The sequence below is a fragment of the Fragaria vesca genome, linkage group LG7, assembly GCF_000184155.1.
Source record: "Fragaria vesca subsp. vesca linkage group LG7, FraVesHawaii_1.0, whole genome shotgun sequence".
Taxonomy (NCBI): Eukaryota; Viridiplantae; Streptophyta; class Magnoliopsida; order Rosales; family Rosaceae; genus Fragaria; species Fragaria vesca.
Window position 1 is genome coordinate 16453023 of NC_020497.1, and position 19589 is coordinate 16472611.

Genomic DNA, 19589 nt, shown 5'->3' on the forward strand with positions numbered 1-19589 from the left:
AGGTTGTTTTACTCCACTCATTACCAATTGGTTTTGGATGTGAACTCATATTACTTTATCAATCCCACATCGGGAATATTATAAGACCTTGCATGTGGGTTTATAAAAGAGTTCGGGCCATCCACCAATGACCAATTGGTTTTAGATCTGAACCTCAGACTATTTTATCAAATAATAACCTGATACATGTCTGGTCTAAGTGAGGGTTCTTAATCTACAAATAATAACCTGATACATGTCTGGTCTAAGTGTGGGTTCTTAATCTACAGACTAATTTATCAAATAATAACCAGATACATGTCTGGTCTAAATGTGGGTTCTTAATCTATTACACATCTAAGGGTGGGTTCTTAATCTATTACACAACCAAACACTAAAATTTCGCAAGAATTTAGAAAAGTCTCATCTAAGCAGTGCCTGCATACTACATTGCTGGCCCCGTTCATACTTCTCCTTCAATTTCGGGGACCGTAATTGAACTGGCATGAAGATTTTGGCGAGGTTCATTCTGAGAGGGTCCCGCTTCTTCCCGTTTCTGAAGCCGCTCCAATGCTTTTACCACGTCACTCATGATTGGCCTATACTCGGTTTCTGTTGCTAAGCATAGATATACAATCTTAGCAGCTCTACGAGCTGCAGCTACAGAGTACTGGCCATCAATACTCGCATCAAAAATTTGGAGAACTCTGCGTTTTCTGGGATTGACAAGGTAAGGCTTGGCCCATTCAACTAAGCTCTGTTCCTTTCTAGGCCGGCGCAAGTCCCTGGCTCGTCTTCCAGACAGCAATTCGAGCATAACAACCCCAAAACTATACACATCGCTTTTGGCGGTTAAACCTTCACAAAAAGAAAAATATATGTGAAAATGGGGAAAATTAAAGATTATTGATGAAGATATGAAATTCATTCTTAGGATTGCTAGAGAATATATGTGCCTCTCATATAACATACGTACAGTATAGCAGGGCGGTGAGAGATGAAGGTATTCCGGTGTTTTTAACCTCAGGAGCTACATACTCCCACACAGGAGGTACATACCACGGAGACTCATAATCAAGAATCAAAGCATCATGCAAGGCATGCCTATAACTATCAAGCAGCTGTTCCCCGGATACACCATAGCCATAGAGTTTCGCATTATAGTTCTGTCATTTCACAATGAAAATATGATGTGAGCAACTGAGCAGTTTTACATAACTTTTTGAGACGACAATATTTTAAACATATCACATACTGAATCAAGAAGGATTTTTGAACTTTTGAAGTTCCCATGTATCACTTTTGCCTCATCACTATGAAGAAATGCCAGACCCTTAGCAGCACCAATTGCAATCTTAATACGATGCATCCACGAAAGTGGTTGAAGGTAAGAAGCCTCTGTTCCAAAAAAATAACAACAGACCTTTCAATGGTAATGATCCAGTTACTATATCAAATAATTAAACAAAGAAGGAAGTTCATAACTTGCCTCTAAACAGATGCCTTTCCAAACCGCCATCAGGCATACATTCGGACACCAGAAGCTGTCTGTCATCCTTTAGGCAGTAACCAATCAGTTTTACAATATTTGGGTGAACCAGCTGTCCAAGGTAGTTAACTTCTGTCTATACATCAAGAGCTTCCCGAAGTCAATGATTTTTCCAGAATCATTAATTATAAACAATTTCATCTGCTAGAAAAGTTACCAATAAGGAAGATCCAATAAGATTGTTTTTAATTGCATAGGTTTTTAGACTTTTCAACTACTGTATGCAGTATGCTCAGGAGCCCTTTGAGTAATAGAACTTCAATGTGTCTGAGATTATCAACTACGCACTTGATTATGCGCCAGATTCACTAGGGTGAACTAGTGCTACGATCAATATAAAAACCTGATTAAAAGGATATGGAGAAAGTGGATTGATCGAGCATGCATTGAAGTGATGGTGCTTGATTGTGCAATACTCAACTGAGCTGAACCAATGCCAAGTAATTAAAGAGCATTTGAGCAAGAATATATAGACGTTATACTTACTATCCTTTCCTTGGGACTCTGCAGGGTGCTTTGTTCGTTAAGCCTCGTTATTGCAATGGCCATGCCGGTACCAGGCTCAGCAGCTGTGAACGAATGCTCATCAATCCACCCCTTATAGACAGAACCAAAACCACCTTCACCCAGAAGTCTATTAGGATGAAAGTTACAGGTGGCTGTTTTCAGGTCATTAAAGCGGAAGCTCCTCACTCCTAGACAAGTGATGTAAATTCCAGAGAACTTGTATTAATCAGCATACTCGACCTTTATAATATGACAAAAGTTTAGTAATAAATAAGATTAGATTATAATAACACTGTGTTGTACTGCTATTTTTGGTTCTTTACATGAAGGAAAAAATCATGTTGATATACGCTCTATGGTTAGTGGTAGTTAAAGTTTAAGGGGTGCAATGAGGACCAACTTTTTAATGGAAAACCAAATTAGGGTCCATGATTTATCTAAAGGCTGTGGTTTCAAATAGTCATAAATTTTTTTATCTACCTATCTCCATGAGTCAAAGGAAAAAGAAGCAATTTTCAGCATCTAAGAACTTAAAGTTTTAAGTTTTAACAGGGAACAACTGAAAATATTGAACTGCCAAAGAACCTTGGGGAGGGTGACTCTCAGCTCTGGTTCTAGTCATGTATGAAGCCATGCTCTGCAGGTCGACGAATACAATCCATTAAAGTTCTGCACTAGATTTCAAGACTCACATACACAAACTGACGTAAGTGATATACTAACTGAACCCTTTAATGAAGAATTGGAGAACAACATTTCTCTCAGCAGACCAGTAACTATATGAAGCCTCTTTTTGAAGAATTTAGGAAACTAACACTGATTCCCTTATAGTGCCCACTAACAAAGTCAAAGGCAGCTGGAGTGTGTGACATACCATGCATATGAAACACATAAATTAGAGGTTGATTTACGTTGAGTACCTTTGCAGAGTTCAACATTGGGACGCAAGGAATGTTACTTATGTTACCATCACAGATACCGAGCCCATATGTACCCGAATCCATTGTCTTCTCCTCAACTGGCTGCAAAGGTGGGTCTAGGGGAGCTGTGACATTGTTGCTGATGGTCTCATTTTCTGACAATGGGTCTGTAGCCGAATTGAGGCGTTGCGCTATAAGGTACCCCTTCACGCTTGTCCGGAGCCCTCCACTCATAGTCTCAGTTGCTTAGATCGTTAATAAATGAAGGCAATCCATCAGAAAATGTTTGGCAAAAACAATATCATCAGAAAAAGAAGCTATTACAGTATCCAGTAGGCAATAGCAGTATCAGAAGCTTGTAATAAAATATAAAAAGCTACATCTGTTAATCAAAAGAGCAACTGAAATAAAGGCTATATATATACCTCAGGATTTCACTTTTGCAATTCAATCATACTACTTGAACCCATTAATTTGACCCTGTGTTTCCATCTATATAACCAGTATATATGTGCCAAAAGAAGAATATTACCAAGTCACCACTTCTGATTACACAACTGAGTACCGAAGCTCCAGTTCTTCAATATGGGACATTAACCTGGAAATGAATAAAACAAAAATTTTCCAATTAGGGAAATCAAACCAAGGATGAGATGATCTAGAAATCTACCAAGCCCGGCTTAGAAATCTGTAAATATGCACACTGGAAACTTACAAGGCTGCTAATGAGTGAACAGAAAGATCACAGAAGACGATTAGGAATGTGGGACATTTCTCAACTATGGAACCCAAAGAGAGAGAAGGCTCTTGGAACCCAGAGAAGGAGGAGGTCAAGATGTCAACCAAAGAATGATTATTTTGATTTCTTCCAAAATTAATAATTATTTTCTTTTGTTAAAAGCTTAAAGAAAGCTGGGACCTGGGAAAGCTGTACAAGCAGTCAAGCACGACCAAGATGTGTGAAAATTTACAGTATTTAGTCACACGGTCACACCTATATAAAATTTACGTATTTTAGATAAAATTCTCAGGAACTCCATATTTTTTTGTTCATACTCAAAAATGAAAAGGCTTCAGACTCAAGTAACCATGAAGTCGCTACGAGCAATAGCTCTACTTTCGTAATACATATAACAGCAGGAATGCAGGATACAGTTTTCAAATATGCATAAGCCATCTAGATGTAATAGGAATGAGTCTCTGAGATTCTTGGAGGTCAAGCATCATTTTCCTCTGTTTCTATAAAAATGAAGAAAGTCTGCTGATTTTTTCAGACCCCAAAGGCTCCCTTTCAGTAGAGGACTACTGTTTTTTCCAACATTTCTGTCACCTGATTCATGTCTGGCCTCAACCTGGGATGTCATGATTGAATTGCAAGGACTAGTGTTACAGACTTACAGTACATGTAACAAGATCCAGTGTTCAATATAAATACCACATCTTTTTTACTTTCTCTTCCTTCCGAATCCGCATTTTCCTTTGAATTAATGAAAATAATGATAGACGTATCCATGCATGACTACCTTATGTAGCTGCGAGAAGCGGATGACCTGAAGCTGTTCGGCTGATCTTCCAATCCTCAAAAAGGAATTGATCTCTCAGTGGTGGAGTGCCTGGAAACAAAAGAGAATGAAGCAGGTTTCGTGTCTACGAGTAAATTACTCTTCTTAGATCGGTCATGGCCACTACCCCACAGCTTGTCAAATGTAGGTGTGATTGGCGCCTCGGATGCTTTGCTCCAACGTACAGTCCAACCTAGGTACCCATACAACCAAAAATATTAAAGCAATCATAGTAACATACTAACATATATGTGCCACAAACACCCATTAACTGAGAACTTCAGGTTATAACATAGAGAGCTTACCATAGTAACAGTCCACCAGCTTTACAACAACTCCAAGGCCATTCAGAATGAACCCTCAGTGAGAGGTGTACGTGTATGTTGGTGCGACTTACTTCAGCAACAGATACATTAGTTAGAGTTGACTACTTGACTATAACTTGAATCAAGAGAAAATGATAATTCTGTGTAACATAAGGGTTTGTTTTGCTACATAAAGATTTCTTTTGAATTATGAATCTGGAAAATTCCACACAACATGCTCTTGAAGACTACCTGAGGGCCATCTTGTCTTGGGGAGTGTATCCAGCAGAATTTTGAAGCCTACACAGAAGGGTGCCTGGAGTCTTTCTGAAATTTACTTATTAGGGACTCAAGTTCCTGCATTAGAGGAAGAAGAGTACCATGCCATGCATAGAGAGCTTACACTGCAATGCCATTCGAAATGCTTTTGAGTGTCAGTATGATCTGTAGATGTATCTTGGGGCAATTTTCTTCTGCAACAGATTCATATCTAGACATGAATATAACATGAATTGAAACAAAGTGATCAATTTCTGCATAACATAAAGGTTTCTTCTACTACCTACTGATTTCTTCAAATTATGTATCTGGAAATTTGCACAAAACATAAATATATACCTGAGGTTCATCTTAATTTTCTTCGCGAGTGTAGACAGCAGAACTTTGAAGCTTGACCCAATTCCCTACAGAGCAGTTGCTTGCAATCCTTCTGCAATTTAGAAATTTAGATGGCCATAGAGCGCGGATGTAAGGATTGGTGTAGTTGGTAGGGACTCAAATTTCAGAATTAGAGGAAGGAGAAGATCATAACCAACAAGGAAGGTCTTTGAACCGCCTCCTTTAGCACCATCATGCCTTCTTCAATTCTTTAAGAACATGTCTCTAACAGGTGCTGTTTGTGACCTCTCAAGTTCCTGACCGTGTTGATCACCTATGTCACACATTAATCTGTCAAGAAATCCCACTTGATGCATCATGCTCAGTTCTAGATGTAATGCATAATATTCACCTAATTTGTTTTTCCTTGTAAAAACAGATCAACACCAGAAATACCAAAACATACAAATTTAGAGTTTTATAGGACTTCTGTACCTAAATAAACAATGAAGTTAAATCAGCAGGACACAGAATCTCGAATCTAACTTCTCCGATGACAGGTTACTGTTACAACCTCGCATACCTAGCCCTCCGTCCCTCCCAATAACTCTGTCCAGACATGGGAAGCAGAGATGCTCTTGACTCAGCTCCATCCTCAGTTCCAAATTATTTTCAGTGATATAGCTAATCAGTTCAACTTAAAAACCAGGAACGTTAAGTTGTGATAGAAATTAATAAGGTACGTAAATGTTACATTATTATCCATTATACTTTCTTGTTCAATATTTGGACCCCCATAAGATTTAAATCCTGGTTCCGTCTCTGTTCACGGCGGTGGCCAAGGCGCGAGTGCGGACGGCACGCGCGAGGGGGACGGAGCACACGCACTGCATTAGCGCGGTTGATGTGGCTGTCATCATTATGGAGGAGCGGTTTTTGGCTCTGGCCGAGTGAAGAGTTGAGGAAGATGATAGTGCTAAAACGTCGGTCTGTGGTTTCGGGATATTTGGGTTGGTGTGTGGCTTCAGGCCCAAGTAGGTGCGCGAAGATATCGGGTAGCCCATTATAATTATAAAAAGCCGAACAAACAAACAAAGGCCCAGCATACAACGATGCCGGCGATATGAGATTAGGGGTTTGTCTTTGTTCTTTTTCCTGGCTTGATCACAAGCAGAACCTTTTGTTTGATGAATTGATGTTGCAAAATGCTGCCAGTTCGACAATTCTGAGGACTAAACCTCATCGTGTTACTCGAAACAATGGAGCAGATACTCATAACATGCTTCAGAGAAAAGTAATGATGAGACATTCACAGAACAAAAGCTGTACAATAACCGATTTCGTAGCACACATTCATTACAAGATTACAGTGTTCAATATATATGTGCCCTCATGATTCTCCTCCTTCTGTCCCTCTCTCCCCTCCTTTTATGGCATGAAATACCCTTTTGCTTTGAATCAAATGAAAGTAATAATAAACCATGCATGTATCTCTTACGTATTTCAGCGAGAAGCAGATGGCCTGTGTAGAGGAGCAGTTCTAGCGTTGCTGGTTCTGTTCATACTTCTCCTTCGATTTTGGGGACCATTACTTGAACTGGCATGAAGATTTTGGCAAGGTTCATCCGGTTCCTGAAGCTGTTCCAATGTTGTTACCACCTCATTCGTGTTTGGCCTAAGCTCGGGATCTCTTGATAAGCATTGAAATGCAAGGTCAACTGCTTTACGAGCATTAGCCACAGAGAACTGGCCTTCCATACGAGGATCTAAAATTTGGCGGACTCTGCGTTTGTTGGCAAGGTAAGGTTTGGCCCATTCAGCTAAGTTCTGTTCACCTGCAGGCCGATTCTTGTCCAAAGCTCTTCTTCCAGACAACATTTCAAGCATAACAATCCCAAAACTATACACATCACTTTTGGGGGTTAAATGACCTTCACAAAAAGATAAATATATGTGAAAATGGAGAAGATTATTGAATAGTTTGAAGATTATTGGTGAAGATGGGGAACTTATTCTTAGGATTGCTATAGAATATTAGAATATATGTGCGTCTCATATAATATACGTACGTACAGTATAGGGTGGTGAGAGATGAATGTACCATCATCAGGATCCTCATGAAAAAAAGATATAAGCTCAGGAGCTACATACTCCAACCCAGGAGGTCCATGCCAAGGAGCCTCGTATAATTGAAAATCATGTGCGGCATGCCTATAACCATAGCCATAGAGTTTCGCATTATAGTTCTGTCATTTCACAATGAAAAAAATATGTGAGCAACTGAGCAAGTTTTACACAACTTTTTGAGAGGACATTATTTTGAACGTGTCACATACTAAATCAAGTAAGATTTTTGAAGAATTAAAGTCCCCATATATCACGTGTGCCTCATTACTATGAAGAAATGCTAGACCCTTAGCAGCACCAACTGCAATCTTCATAAGCAGGATCCATGAAAGTGGTTGAGCTGTTCCAAAAAAAGACTGATGGACCTTTCAATGGTAGTGCTCCAGTTACTATATCAGATAATCAAACAAAGAAGGAAGTTCATAACTTGCCTCCAGACAGATGCCTTTCCAAACTGCCATTAGGCATACATTCGTACACCAGAAGCTGTCTGTCATCCTCCCGGCAGTAACCAATCAGTTTTACAATATTTGGGTGAACCAGCTGTCCAAAGTACTTAACTTGTGTCTGTACATCAAGAGCTTCCCCAAGTCAATGATTTTTCCAGAATCATTAATCATAAATCTGCTAGAAAAAGTTGTCAATAAGGAAGATCTAATAAGATTGTTCTTAATTTCCATAGGTTTTAGACTTTTCAACTACTGTATGCAGTATGCTCATCAATGGAGCCCCTTGAGTAAGAACATCAATGTGTCTTAGATTATCAACTGCTTGATCATGCGCCAGATTCACTAGGGTGAACTAGTGCTACCATCAATACAAAAAGCTGATCAAAAGGATATGGTGAAAGTGCATTGAGCATTTGAGCATGCATTGAAGGATACTGCTTGAAGCTTGATTGTGCAATACTCAACTAACCTGAACCAATGCTAAGTAATCAAAGAGCAATTGAGCAAGAATGGAAGTGATACTTACCATGCATTCCTCGTGACTCCGCAGGGTCCTTTGTTGGTTAAGCCTCGTTATTGCAACGGCCATGCCAGTACCAGGCTTGGCAGCTGCAAACGAATGCTCATCAATCCACCCCTTATAGGCAGAACCAAAACCATCATCACCCAGAAGTCTATCAGAACGAAAATTACAGGTGGCTGTTTTCAGTTCATTATAGTGGAAGCTCTTCAAGTTGAAGGACTGCAAGATCTCACCCTCTGTCTGAGGAGATGAAGGCACCGACACAGACGGTGTGTTGCTATTCAAATTCCCTCCTAGACACGTGATATTAATTTCAGAGAACTTGTATTAGTCATACTCAGACCTTTATAATATGACAGATTTCTAGTGATAAACTAGATCAGATTTTTAGTAACACTGTGTTGTACTGCTATTTTTGGTTCTTTTCAAAACCATGGTGGTATATGCTCTATGCCTCTATGGTTAGTGGTAGTTACAATTTAAGGGTGCAATGCGGATTTCTAATGAAAAACCAAACTACGGTCGATGACTCATCTAAAGGCTGTGGTTTATAATAGCTCATAATGTTTTTGATCTACCCTAAATCCTAAACCCTAAAGAAGCAATTTCCAGCATCTAAGAACTTTGAACAGAGAACAACTGAAAATATTGAACTGCCAAAGAACCTTGGGGAGGGGGACTCTCAGCTCTGGTTCTAGTCATGTATGAAGCCATGCTCTGCAGGTAGACGAATATAATCCATTAAATTTCTCTAGTAAAGTTCAAGACTCACATACACAAACTGACAAATAAAGTGATATACTGAAAGCTCTTTAATGAAGAATTGGAGAACAACATTCCTGTCAGCAGACCAGTAGTTATATGAAGCCTCTTCATGAAGAATTTAGAACAATATAGGTATATTACACATTGATTCCCTTATAGTGCTCTACTAACTAAGTCAAAGGCAGCTAGAGTGTGTAGCATATGAAACACATAAATTAGAGGTCAAAATTATTTGAGTACCTTTGCAGAGTTCAACATTGGGAAGCAAGGAATGTTACCACCACAGATACCGAGCCCATATGTACCTGAATCCATTGTCATCTCCTCAACTGACAGCGAAGGTGGATCTAGGGGAGCTGTGACATTGTTGCTGATGGTCTCATTTTCCGACAATGGGTCTGTGGCCAAATTGAGGCGTTGCGCTATAAGGTACCCCTTCACGCTTGTCCGGAGCCCCATAGTCTCAGTCACTAAGATCGTTAACAAATGAAACCAATCCATCAGAAAATGTTTGCCAAAAACAATATCATCAGAAAATGAAGTAATTGCAGTGCCCAGTAGGCAATAGCAGTATCAGAAGCTTGTAATAAAATATAACAAGCTACATCTGTTGATCAAAAGAACAACTGAAATGCTACATATATCTCAGGATTCATTTCACTTTTGCCAATCAATCATAGTATATGAAACCTCTAATTTGATCCGGTGTTTCCATCTATATAACCGGGGACATATGTACCAAAAGAAGAATACTACCAAGTCAATACTTCTGATTACACAGCTGAGTGCTGGAGCTCCAGTTCTTCAATATGGGGCAGTAACCTGGAAATGAAGAAAACAGAAGATTCTGCAATTAGGGAAATTATACCAAGGATGAGATGAATATAATAAAACGTACTACCAAGCCCAGTTTAGGAATCTATATATATGCACACTAGAAACTTACAAGGCTGCTGATGATCAGTGAACAGAAGTATTACAGATTCACAACTATGGAACCCAAAGAGACAGATAGCTCTTGGAAACCGGAGACGAAAGAGGTCAAGATGTCAACCAAAGAATGATCATTTTTGTTTTCTTCCAAAAATTAATGTATTTTTTTTTTTTTTAATTTTGTTAAAAGCTTAAAGAAAGCTGGGACCTGAGAAAACTGTACAAGCAGTCAAGCACGACTAAGTCTTCATGGTGTCCAAAATTTTCTCTATAATAAAAATATAAAATTCAATATTTCAAGCAATTTATTTTTTTTAACTCTAACAGATTTCCTATTTTAGAGATTTCAAAATCATTTCCCAAATCCTTTCTATAAAATTATAAAGTTGCTGCAAAAATATTAAAAATTCAGGTTTTTCTCTCCTCACATTCCTCGTTTTAAAGAAAGTTTTAAAAAATTTGTTAGAGCAAAATACCCAAATTCTTCTCAAAATTGAGAAAATAGAGAAGTTGTTAGAGATCTAAAATTTATCTAAAATGTAGAAGTCACACACCTATCTAAAATTTTTACTTATTTTAAATAAAATTCTCTGCACTCCATATCTTTTTTTTTTTCTAGCTCAAAAATGAAAAGGCTTCAGAGTTCAGACTCAAGTAACCATGAAATAGCTACGAGCAATAGCTCTACTCACCCTGTCAATAATACAGTTTTCAAATATGCATATATGCCATCTAAATGCAAAAGGAACTAGTCTCTTAGATTTTTGGAGGTCAAGCATCATTTTCCTCTGTTTCTATGTGAATGAAGAAAGTCTGCTGATTTTTTTCAGACCCCGAAGGCTACCTTTCAGTAGAGGACCAGAGTTTTTCCAACATTTCTGTCACCTGATTCATGTCTGGCCTCAACCTGGGATGTCTTGATATACATCGAATTGCAAGGTTTAGTGTTACAGACTTACAGTTAATGTAACAAGATCCGGTGCTCAACATAAACAGTACATCTTATTTACTGTCTCTTCCTTCTGAATCCCCATTTTCCTCTGAATGAATGAATATAATGATAAGCGTATCCATACATTGACTATCTTATGTAGCCGCAAGAAACAGATGACCTGAAGCTGATCCAACTTTTCCAGCTTGATTTAGCACTGTTTGAATTAGAATATAGAGATTGGCGAAGCTCGTTTAGAGAGATTCCTGACCCCTCAATGTTACCTGATTCCTGAAGCTGCTCCAATGCTGTTACCACCTCATTCATGTTTGGCCTCAACCTGGGTTCTACTGATAAGCATCGACTTGCAAGGTTAGCCGCTTTACGAGCTGCAGCCACAGAATACTGGCCTTTGATACGAGCATCAAAAATTTTGAGAACTCCACGTTTGCTGGCAAGGTATGGTTTAGCCCATTCAACTAGATCCTGTTCCCTGGTTGGCCGGCTGATTTCAAGAACTTTTCTTCCAGACAACAATTCGAGCATAACAACTCCGAAACCATACACATCATTCTTACCGGTTAAATGACCTACAACATACAGAAAAAGATAAAATAGAACGAATTATCAGACAGAAGGGAGCATAAGAATTTGCTACTAAATTCTGGTAAGCAAGCAAATAGATCATAGGTTCATAGAGAGTTGGTTCAAAATATTGAAAGAGGGCTTAAGTATCCAAGTAGTCAGGTGTGAAGGACTAAACAGTTTAGCTTATTGTATTTAGTGGTCATATTGGACTACACTGCAGAGTGACATATGAAGTATATGATAAAGGTAAAATTCTTTTGCTAGAAATAGATAAAAAGTGGCATTCAATAAACACATTTCTTCCTTAGCAAGGATCTCTGTATGTGAAGATTTAAGTAAGAAATCCAGTAATATTAATCCACCTGTAGCAACATACTCTGGAGCTGCATATCCGTATGTCCCCATTACCCTTGTCGAGACATGGCTACTACCACCGGCTGGTCCATCCTTGGCAAAACCAAAATCAGAGAGTTTGGCATTGTAGTTCTGTCATTTTGAATGAAAAAAATGTGAAGTGTGAGCTAGTTTAACAGCATTCTTTTAGAAGACATAAGATTCAGTACTAAATGTTTCACTTACTGAATCCAGTAGGATATTAGAACTTTTAAAGTCTCGATGGATCACTTTTCCCTCACTACTATGAATAAATGCTAGGGACTTGGCAGCACCAAGAGCAATCTTCATACGCAGGATCCACGAAAGTGGTTGAAGGTAAGACACCCCTGTTCCAAGCCCAACAACATCTAAGTACGAAAACCTTACTATTAGAAATAGTTGATCACCTTTTGAACAGATGAATATAGTTCAAATCACCTGTTTATCTGTTAAAAAGGTCATCAACAGGCTAAACATAGTTCATAAGTCATAACTCACATCCAAATAGATGAACTTCCAAGCTTCGATAAGCCATAAATTCATAAACCAGAAGCTGGTGGTCATCCTCGAAGCAATAACCCAACAACTTCACAACATTTGGATGATGCAGCCTTCCCAGGTAGTAAATTTCTGTCTACAGTTCAAGGGGCACTAATAAATTTCTATGAATATATTACATCCATAATTGCTTATCTATAACAACTAATAGGCATATAATTGTTTCATGAAACCAAACAATGTGTTCTTGAACAACTGGTAATTAATCATATAATCTCCTCTATTCCTTTTCAGGAATTGAACATTTATGTGTATTAGATTCTCAAATGTGTGCCATACTTAACTGATATGAACAGAGGCTACGTCCAGGATAGGATATATACCAAAAAAGAATCAACTAGACAGATTGAAACTTTGAAAGTTTATGTAAGCAGATAAAGTATGAGTTAAACTCACCAACCATTCTTCATGACCCTGTAAACCTTCTCGGTTAATGTTCTTCACAGCAACTAACATGCCAGTTCCGGGCTTAGCAGCTGTTGATGTATTGTCATCAACCCACCCCTTAAAAACTTGACCAAAACTACCTTCGCCCAGCTTATTTTCAGGATGAAAGTTCCAGGTCGCTGTTTTCAGTTCGTTATAGAAGAATCTTCTTAGCAAATTCTCACCCTGTGTCTGAGGAGTTGAAGGCACTGCATGTGACAGATGACAACTTTGCTATTAGAAATCAATCGTAGACATGACACAAAAATCTGTAAGATCAAAAGGAGTTTACTAACGAAAGGAGTTCTAAAGATTTGTAACAAAGCTTTGGAGCAGAGCTGAACATTGAAAAGCTACCATCACATATACTGAACATTGGAGTCTCTTGTGCTTTCATCTTATCCACAGAATCAGCAGCGGCTTGGAGCGCAGTGAAATTGCGAGTGATGTTCTCGTTGATGTTCTCATTTGTCTCATGCACTGTATCTATTTTCGAAGACAAAGCGAGGCGTTTTGCATTCAGGAACCCCTTCACGCTTGTACGAATCCCACCACTCATAGTACCTGTCCCTGAGAAAATCATATATATGGTGAACAACTTAAACTCATAAGATTGTAACTTTGTAATACAAATGATATATAAGCTGTTAGCCAAAGTGCCAAACTACTTGAAAGCCATGGACTCAATTGAATCATGCAACTACAAATCCATCACATCTGCCCTCTATTTCTAAACAGTAAATTACCAAGATGACCGCTTTAATTCAAGAGAGCTGATTCAGTTCTTCAAGTAATTACTTAAGCTGGAAATGAAAGAAACAGCAAACTCATCAATCATGGAACTTTTCATCCAATACGAGATGATATAACAATCGGAAAGAAACTTGGGATGAATTTAAAAAATCCCAGTTCTGACTTCTCCTATTAGACTTCAAATAATATATGAACAAGAGCGATGATTATGAAGTTTACCAATTATTTAGAGAGAGATCTTGGAAAGCGGAAGATAAAAGAGTAAACAGAGTTTGGCCAAATCATCACGCTTTTGACCAGAAAACTACATGGTCAAAGTTATGTTCTCTCAGTTACTCTTTTTTTTGGTCTGAAGTTCTCTCGGTTACTCGGTTCGTGGAAAATTCTCGAATAATATGTGACGTCTGTTAACAACAATTCAGGAGACAACAACTGATAGCTACATGTATGTTTTTCAACTAAGATGTTTCACGCTGAAGCAGAGCTAAAGCAGAGAAGCTAAAGATGATTGATTTACCTAAATAAAGCCGGCCGCCAACTGCCGGAGGATTTCTGGTTCCGACGACGGTAGAAGGCAGTGGTTGGAGACATAACGGTGTTGGCTGCCATGAATAAGCGTCGTTAATTTTGGCATTTGTCCGAATGAGGAAGTGAAGAAGACGAAGCCACAGAGAATGTTCGACTGGATTGTGGATTTTTGTAATGCTACGGGCTTTTCTATAGGTTGTGGACTTGTAATATTAAACTGCCTGGGCCTAGGCCCAAGCTCGCTCGAACAAGGTGCTTGGATGCAAGTTTGGTGAAGAGAGTTGGAGAGAATGGAAGATGGAACACAGACTCACAGAGGTAGACTTTTATTTTTTTTATTGAAGTGGATTTCATTAAGATTTGAAAGGATTACAACATAGTTGAGTGCTAGTGAGTGGCCTCGTCAAAACCTTGCCCGGTCGAAACCCAGTGGGACAAAATCCCGGGTCAAGGGAAAAAGAGTACCAGACTTCAACTGAACTGTGAAAAAGGAAAGAAACAAAAGCCACAATCGGCAAAATATGATTAATACTAATGCAATCTTCATCACTGGAGATTTAGAACTATAACTCTTATTAAAGTCCAGACACTCGGAAGAGATTCTCTTGACTCAGCTCCATCCTCAGTCCCTGTGATTAACCAAATGATTTTCAGTGATACAGCTAATCAGTCGAACTTCAAGTTGTGATATAATCTACGAAAAAAAGCATACATGTAGGCATGCAGCTTACCAAACTCTGATAGTCTGATGCCATTCAAGTAGCCTGCTGGTGGAATTCTCATCTGCAATAGATACAGTCATACATTATTAGAGGACTTATCTATACAAGGAATTACAGAAGAGTGAGAAGGCGATCAATAAATTACGAACCCATCTGGAAAATGGCAGATATGCTTGATTTTAAATTAAGCTCAAGATGAGAAAGAAAACAAAACTGAGGGGCTGATCGAGGATAATGTTGTGTTGGGGAGTCCAGCCATTCTCTCAGCTATTCACAGGCCGTGAATCATCACTTGCTGTATACAATGAGTTAGCTTCTCTAACTCATCAGAGAATTGGGATAGAATTCATCAAGGCAGTGAAAGTACCTGTACTGTATCTTGAAGAAATCAAGCCGAAGAAGTAAAGACGACGGATAAAATTGGCAAGAGTTGAGGATCTGAGGAAGAACATGTATAACATCCAATAAGAAATGAATCAATTATAAAGTTGAAAATACATATAACACTACAAGAGAGTCCCAAGTGATACAAATAATAACAGGGAGGAAGATCGATATTAAGCTCACCAGTGGAAAATAATCAAAATATGATAAACCATTAGAAAAAGGCATTATTATTCCCTCGTGAAAATGTGCTTGTTTCAAGCAAAGCTGAAGCCTGGAATGACAGAGAGAGAAATTGTACTTCCAAGTTAATTAGTCTTTTACCTCTTCATTAACTAATTAACTTGATGGTTGGGATGTGAGAAATCTTGACCCACTCCTCACCAATTCCTTGTCTGTAAAGATCTTCGAGAATTGGACAACAAACGATCTCCAACCTCTGTAGTGTGTTCCACAGGAAGTCCGGCAGTGCTTTTAGCTTCGCACAGTTATAAATTGTCAAGAGAGAGAGGCATGGCATGATTGTCATATTCTCAAAGTTATCCTCTTCCACTCCTTCCCACTCTTCCCATGACGGCATGCTTTTGATGGTGAGTTGTTTGAGGTTGGGGAAGGATATGAAAATGGAAGACAAAGACGAGGAGGTTGTTTCCCCTTGTTCTATTCCTAAAAACTCAACTCCTACCTTGGAAACTCCTGGAAGATCGTCAATACACAAATATTTAAGGGACGCCAGTTTCCCTAAAGGAGGCAACATCTTACAGTTTGGGCACTCTGTAAGGGTGATCATTCTCAAGCTATGCAAAGACGACAACCAATCGGAGAAGGCGCCTTTATAACCGAGGATGGATAAAGACTCCAAACCCGGATGCGGTTCTAATCCATTCATAATTTCTTCTTGAGACCCGATAGTGAGACTTAATTGCTCGAGGTGACGCTTGTTGGCCAAAATTCCTGCATTCTTGGCCATATTGGCATCCCCTTCAATCAAAATATGAAGACTCCCTTGAAGCTGGTTCAAGTCCTTGAGATCTTCCAACTTGTTTCCTTCTTCTTCACCATATGGGACAATAAACCAATCTAGCCTTCGCAGATGTCTTAATTTCGCAATCCCTAAAATTAATCTCAGTGATACACATCCTCCGACATAAACATGCCTCAAGTTAATCAGCCTTCGCACATCTATTTTTGTGAGTCCCCAGCAACCAACAAGTTTCAAGGTTTGCAAGTTGTATAAGCTACCTATGCTATCCGATAATTTCTCTACCTCTTTATTACCGGACAAATCAAGATACCTCAAATGTATCAATCTACCTATCTTCTTGGGAATTTGACCATCACCACAACAGGTTATTGTCCTAAGGCTTTTAAACTGTGCTATCGACTCAAAAATTCGGCAAACAAATTTGGACCACCTTAAAACTATCAAACTACGCAAGTTCGTACATTTCAAGAGAAAAGAATCAAAAGATACCAAATCGGAACTATCTGTTGCATCTTCTATGGTCACATGATGAACTTTATCATTTGACACCTCCTTTATCTCAACATCACCCAAAATCAAATATTCATTCTTGGTCAAATATTGCAAAAAATCATGTACAATATCATGAATTTTGCATGTTATATTTCCAGACCAATAATTTACCTCAACATCTTGAAAGAATGACCGTTTTACTAAGTTATCAAAATAATTTTGACCAACAATCATATTTTCTTGACTTCCTTTCACATTCAGATAATCTTGCGACATCCATACCTCAATCAAAGTAGTCTTATCATACACATAATCTTTTGGAAATACGACACAATATAAAAGACAACGTTTGACTGCTGGATCCAAATCATGATAACTTAGTAATAAAGGTTGAAAAACATCATGTTGAATATTTTTCAACTCCCATGTCTTACTATTTAAAATAGCCCGCCATTCTTCAATCTTTTCCTTATTTCGCATTAGGCTTCCTAACGTCTTTGCAGCCAAAGGCAACCCCTTGCACCTTTTCACAATCGCCAACCCAATATCGTGAAATTCTCTAGACACGCTACTTTCATCCACATCTGCATTGTAGAAGAACAATGACAAACAAAATGGTTCACCCAGCTCTCTCAGAGGGATTATTTGAGTTGTTGCTTTCATTAAAGTAACAACAGCCTTCTTTCTAGTGGTGACCAATACCCTGCTGCCGATAGCCCCAGTACATAAAGGTTTGATTAATTCTTCCCATTGATGAGAGTCTGGGCTCCAAACATCATCTAAAACAAGGAGAAACTTTTTACCCTCAACTGATTCAAATATACATTGCAACAAAGTTTCCAACTCATTTGAATATTTTGAGGTGTTGTCTTTATCTAGACCTTCAATAATAGCTTTAGCAATTTTGATATCTTCAAAAGGGTCTGAGACACATACCCATATGCTCTTGTCAAAATGAGATTTGATCTTATCATCATTATAAACTAAGTTGGCAAGAGATGTTTTCCCCATTCCCCCCATCCCTACAATAGGAATGATGAGAGGAACCTCATTTCCTTCACTACTCTCGCTTAGCAGCTTACTAATGATGAGGTTTTTTTCATTATCTCGACCAAATGTTTTAACATTTGGAAGAGAAGTAGTCTTTCGTCTTTGAAGCAGTTCGGGAACTGCCCTTACACAGTTTTGAAAGCCAAAACTTTGTTTTCTTTCATCAATTGAAGCTAATCTCTCGTTTAGTTCTTTTATCTTCGTAGCAATTTCATGACGAAGAAATAGCTGAGAAGAGGAAGGGTTGCATACCTTCTTAAAAGTAGTAACAAGAGCATTTCCAATCTGTTTCTCCAGCTGATGCTTGAGAACTTTAGTGATCCACTCATCCAACACGTCATCTAGGTCGAAGGAAACATCATTTAGCTGATTCAGCCAAAGTTTGACGCTGGCTTCCATCACTTGCTTCTGCTCTGCGTCTTCCAGCACAGCTCGAATAGCTTCGAGTTTCAGGGTGAGATTTTGGAGTTCTTGCTTGACCCCGACCACCAGCTTCAGCTCTTGCTCGACCTCGTCACGGGCGAGCGTAGCCAAACGCTCTAGGAGGACGTCAACTAGTGCTCCAGCCATGTTCTTGAATCAAGTTCGGAAAACTGATCGAGATTCTACGGAAACAGGGAGATATGAAAGCAGTGTGTTTAGAATTGGCGTGGTATCATCTTTGTAATACCCACTTTTTATAGAGGTGGCGAGTTGATTGTCTGAGCCCCAGATACAAGTGAGCACGTGGCTAATGTGAATCGAATCATCTTCAACGTCGATATTAAAATTCACAGATCCAGTGACTTTCTAGTTGAGATAATATAATTCATTCACACAAAGAGATAATATAATTCAATCACAGACAGTGACCATTTTTATAAGTGGGTGGTTTCCTAATTTCACGGCGATAAGAAAGGAGTTGGTATACATAAACTCTATATTTAACTCCAATTAATTAAACCAAATCGAAGACCTCACTATCATGCCCAGCTGGTTCGATAAACCTCCACGGTCGACTTTGTTAAACTAAACAATTGACCAGTTAAACAACGACTCTCTGCAACAACCGATGCTCTGTTCTACACACTTCGTATTCGTATTCATAGCTTGATTAATAAGTTAAATAAAAAAATTGAGCCAATAAGGATTGGTTTCCAGTTAATGTACGTTACAGTATGCAGCAGATGACGATGACGATGATGACGATGATGATACTATTTTAAGGACACAGAGCAGGGTTACGTTTGAACAGTGAAAGACTAGGAAATGTCAATATAGATCGAGAAAGGTGCTTGATAGAAAATGCATGATGAATGTCGTCTACTTCAAAACCTGCACTCGATTCAATCATGAAAAGTATGAACCCATCAAATTTGACCTGATATCTATGTACCATTAAACTGTTAAAAATAACAAAATTACCGAGTTGGCTTCTTCTCATTCAACAAAGCTGATTTAGCTCTTCAAGTACAAATGGAAATGCAGAAAACAGCGAAGTCATCAACCAGTGATCTTTAAATCAAATACAGGGTGATATAGGTCCATTGTACATCAGTTTCTTGGCAATAGATGTTCAAGCATCATTCAACTCTGTTAGGA

General features: G+C 38.7%; 4 protein-coding genes across 6 annotated transcripts; all 4 read right to left on the bottom strand.

The window, feature by feature from the left end:
- Positions 1-198: 198 nt before the first annotated feature.
- LOC101309093 (protein kinase APK1A, chloroplastic-like) lies at positions 199-3793 on the bottom strand. Its single transcript, XM_004307455.1, has 9 exons — positions 3671-3793; positions 3381-3553; positions 2956-3200; positions 2621-2672; positions 2015-2223; positions 1469-1604; positions 1235-1377; positions 956-1145; positions 199-837 (listed from the first exon to the last, which is right to left on the bottom strand). Exons 3-9 carry the CDS (start codon positions 3187-3189, stop codon positions 443-445), a joined length of 1359 nt encoding a protein of 452 aa, XP_004307503.1. The 5' UTR covers positions 3190-3200; positions 3381-3553; positions 3671-3793; the 3' UTR covers positions 199-442.
- Positions 3794-6704: 2911 nt separating this feature from the next.
- Positions 6705-11367, bottom strand: LOC101309391 (protein kinase APK1A, chloroplastic-like). The gene is made up of 9 exons (XM_004307456.1): positions 11061-11367; positions 10040-10105; positions 9524-9753; positions 9184-9235; positions 8522-8811; positions 7978-8113; positions 7756-7886; positions 7521-7665; positions 6705-7350 (listed from the first exon to the last, which is right to left on the bottom strand). The coding sequence occupies exons 3-9, from the start codon at positions 9740-9742 to the stop codon at positions 6923-6925; spliced, it is 1401 nt and encodes a 466-aa protein (XP_004307504.1). The 5' UTR covers positions 9743-9753; positions 10040-10105; positions 11061-11367; the 3' UTR covers positions 6705-6922.
- On the bottom strand, positions 10485-13659 carry LOC101309675 (protein kinase APK1B, chloroplastic-like). The gene is made up of 6 exons (XM_004307457.1): positions 13452-13659; positions 13065-13303; positions 12609-12744; positions 12315-12457; positions 12098-12221; positions 10485-11737 (listed from the first exon to the last, which is right to left on the bottom strand). Exons 1-6 carry the CDS (start codon positions 13651-13653, stop codon positions 11298-11300), a joined length of 1284 nt encoding a protein of 427 aa, XP_004307505.1. The 5' UTR covers positions 13654-13659; the 3' UTR covers positions 10485-11297.
- A 1053-nt stretch (positions 13660-14712) lies between these two features.
- LOC101309969 (putative disease resistance protein RGA3-like) lies at positions 14713-18659 on the bottom strand. 3 transcript variants are annotated; one of them, XM_004307460.1, is made up of 4 exons: positions 15806-18659; positions 15465-15535; positions 15312-15392; positions 15106-15158 (listed from the first exon to the last, which is right to left on the bottom strand). In XM_004307460.1, the coding sequence occupies exon 1, from the start codon at positions 18576-18578 to the stop codon at positions 15813-15815; it is 2766 nt and encodes a 921-aa protein (XP_004307508.1). In that variant the 5' UTR covers positions 18579-18659; the 3' UTR covers positions 15106-15158; positions 15312-15392; positions 15465-15535; positions 15806-15812. The 3 variants fall into 3 exon arrangements, with proteins under 3 accessions (XP_004307507.1, XP_004307506.1, XP_004307508.1); XM_004307459.1 differs by adding an exon at positions 14713-15004 and having other exon boundaries at positions 15107-15158; positions 15247-18659; XM_004307458.1 differs by adding an exon at positions 14857-15004 and having other exon boundaries at positions 15088-18659.
- Positions 18660-19589: the final 930 nt, after the last annotated feature.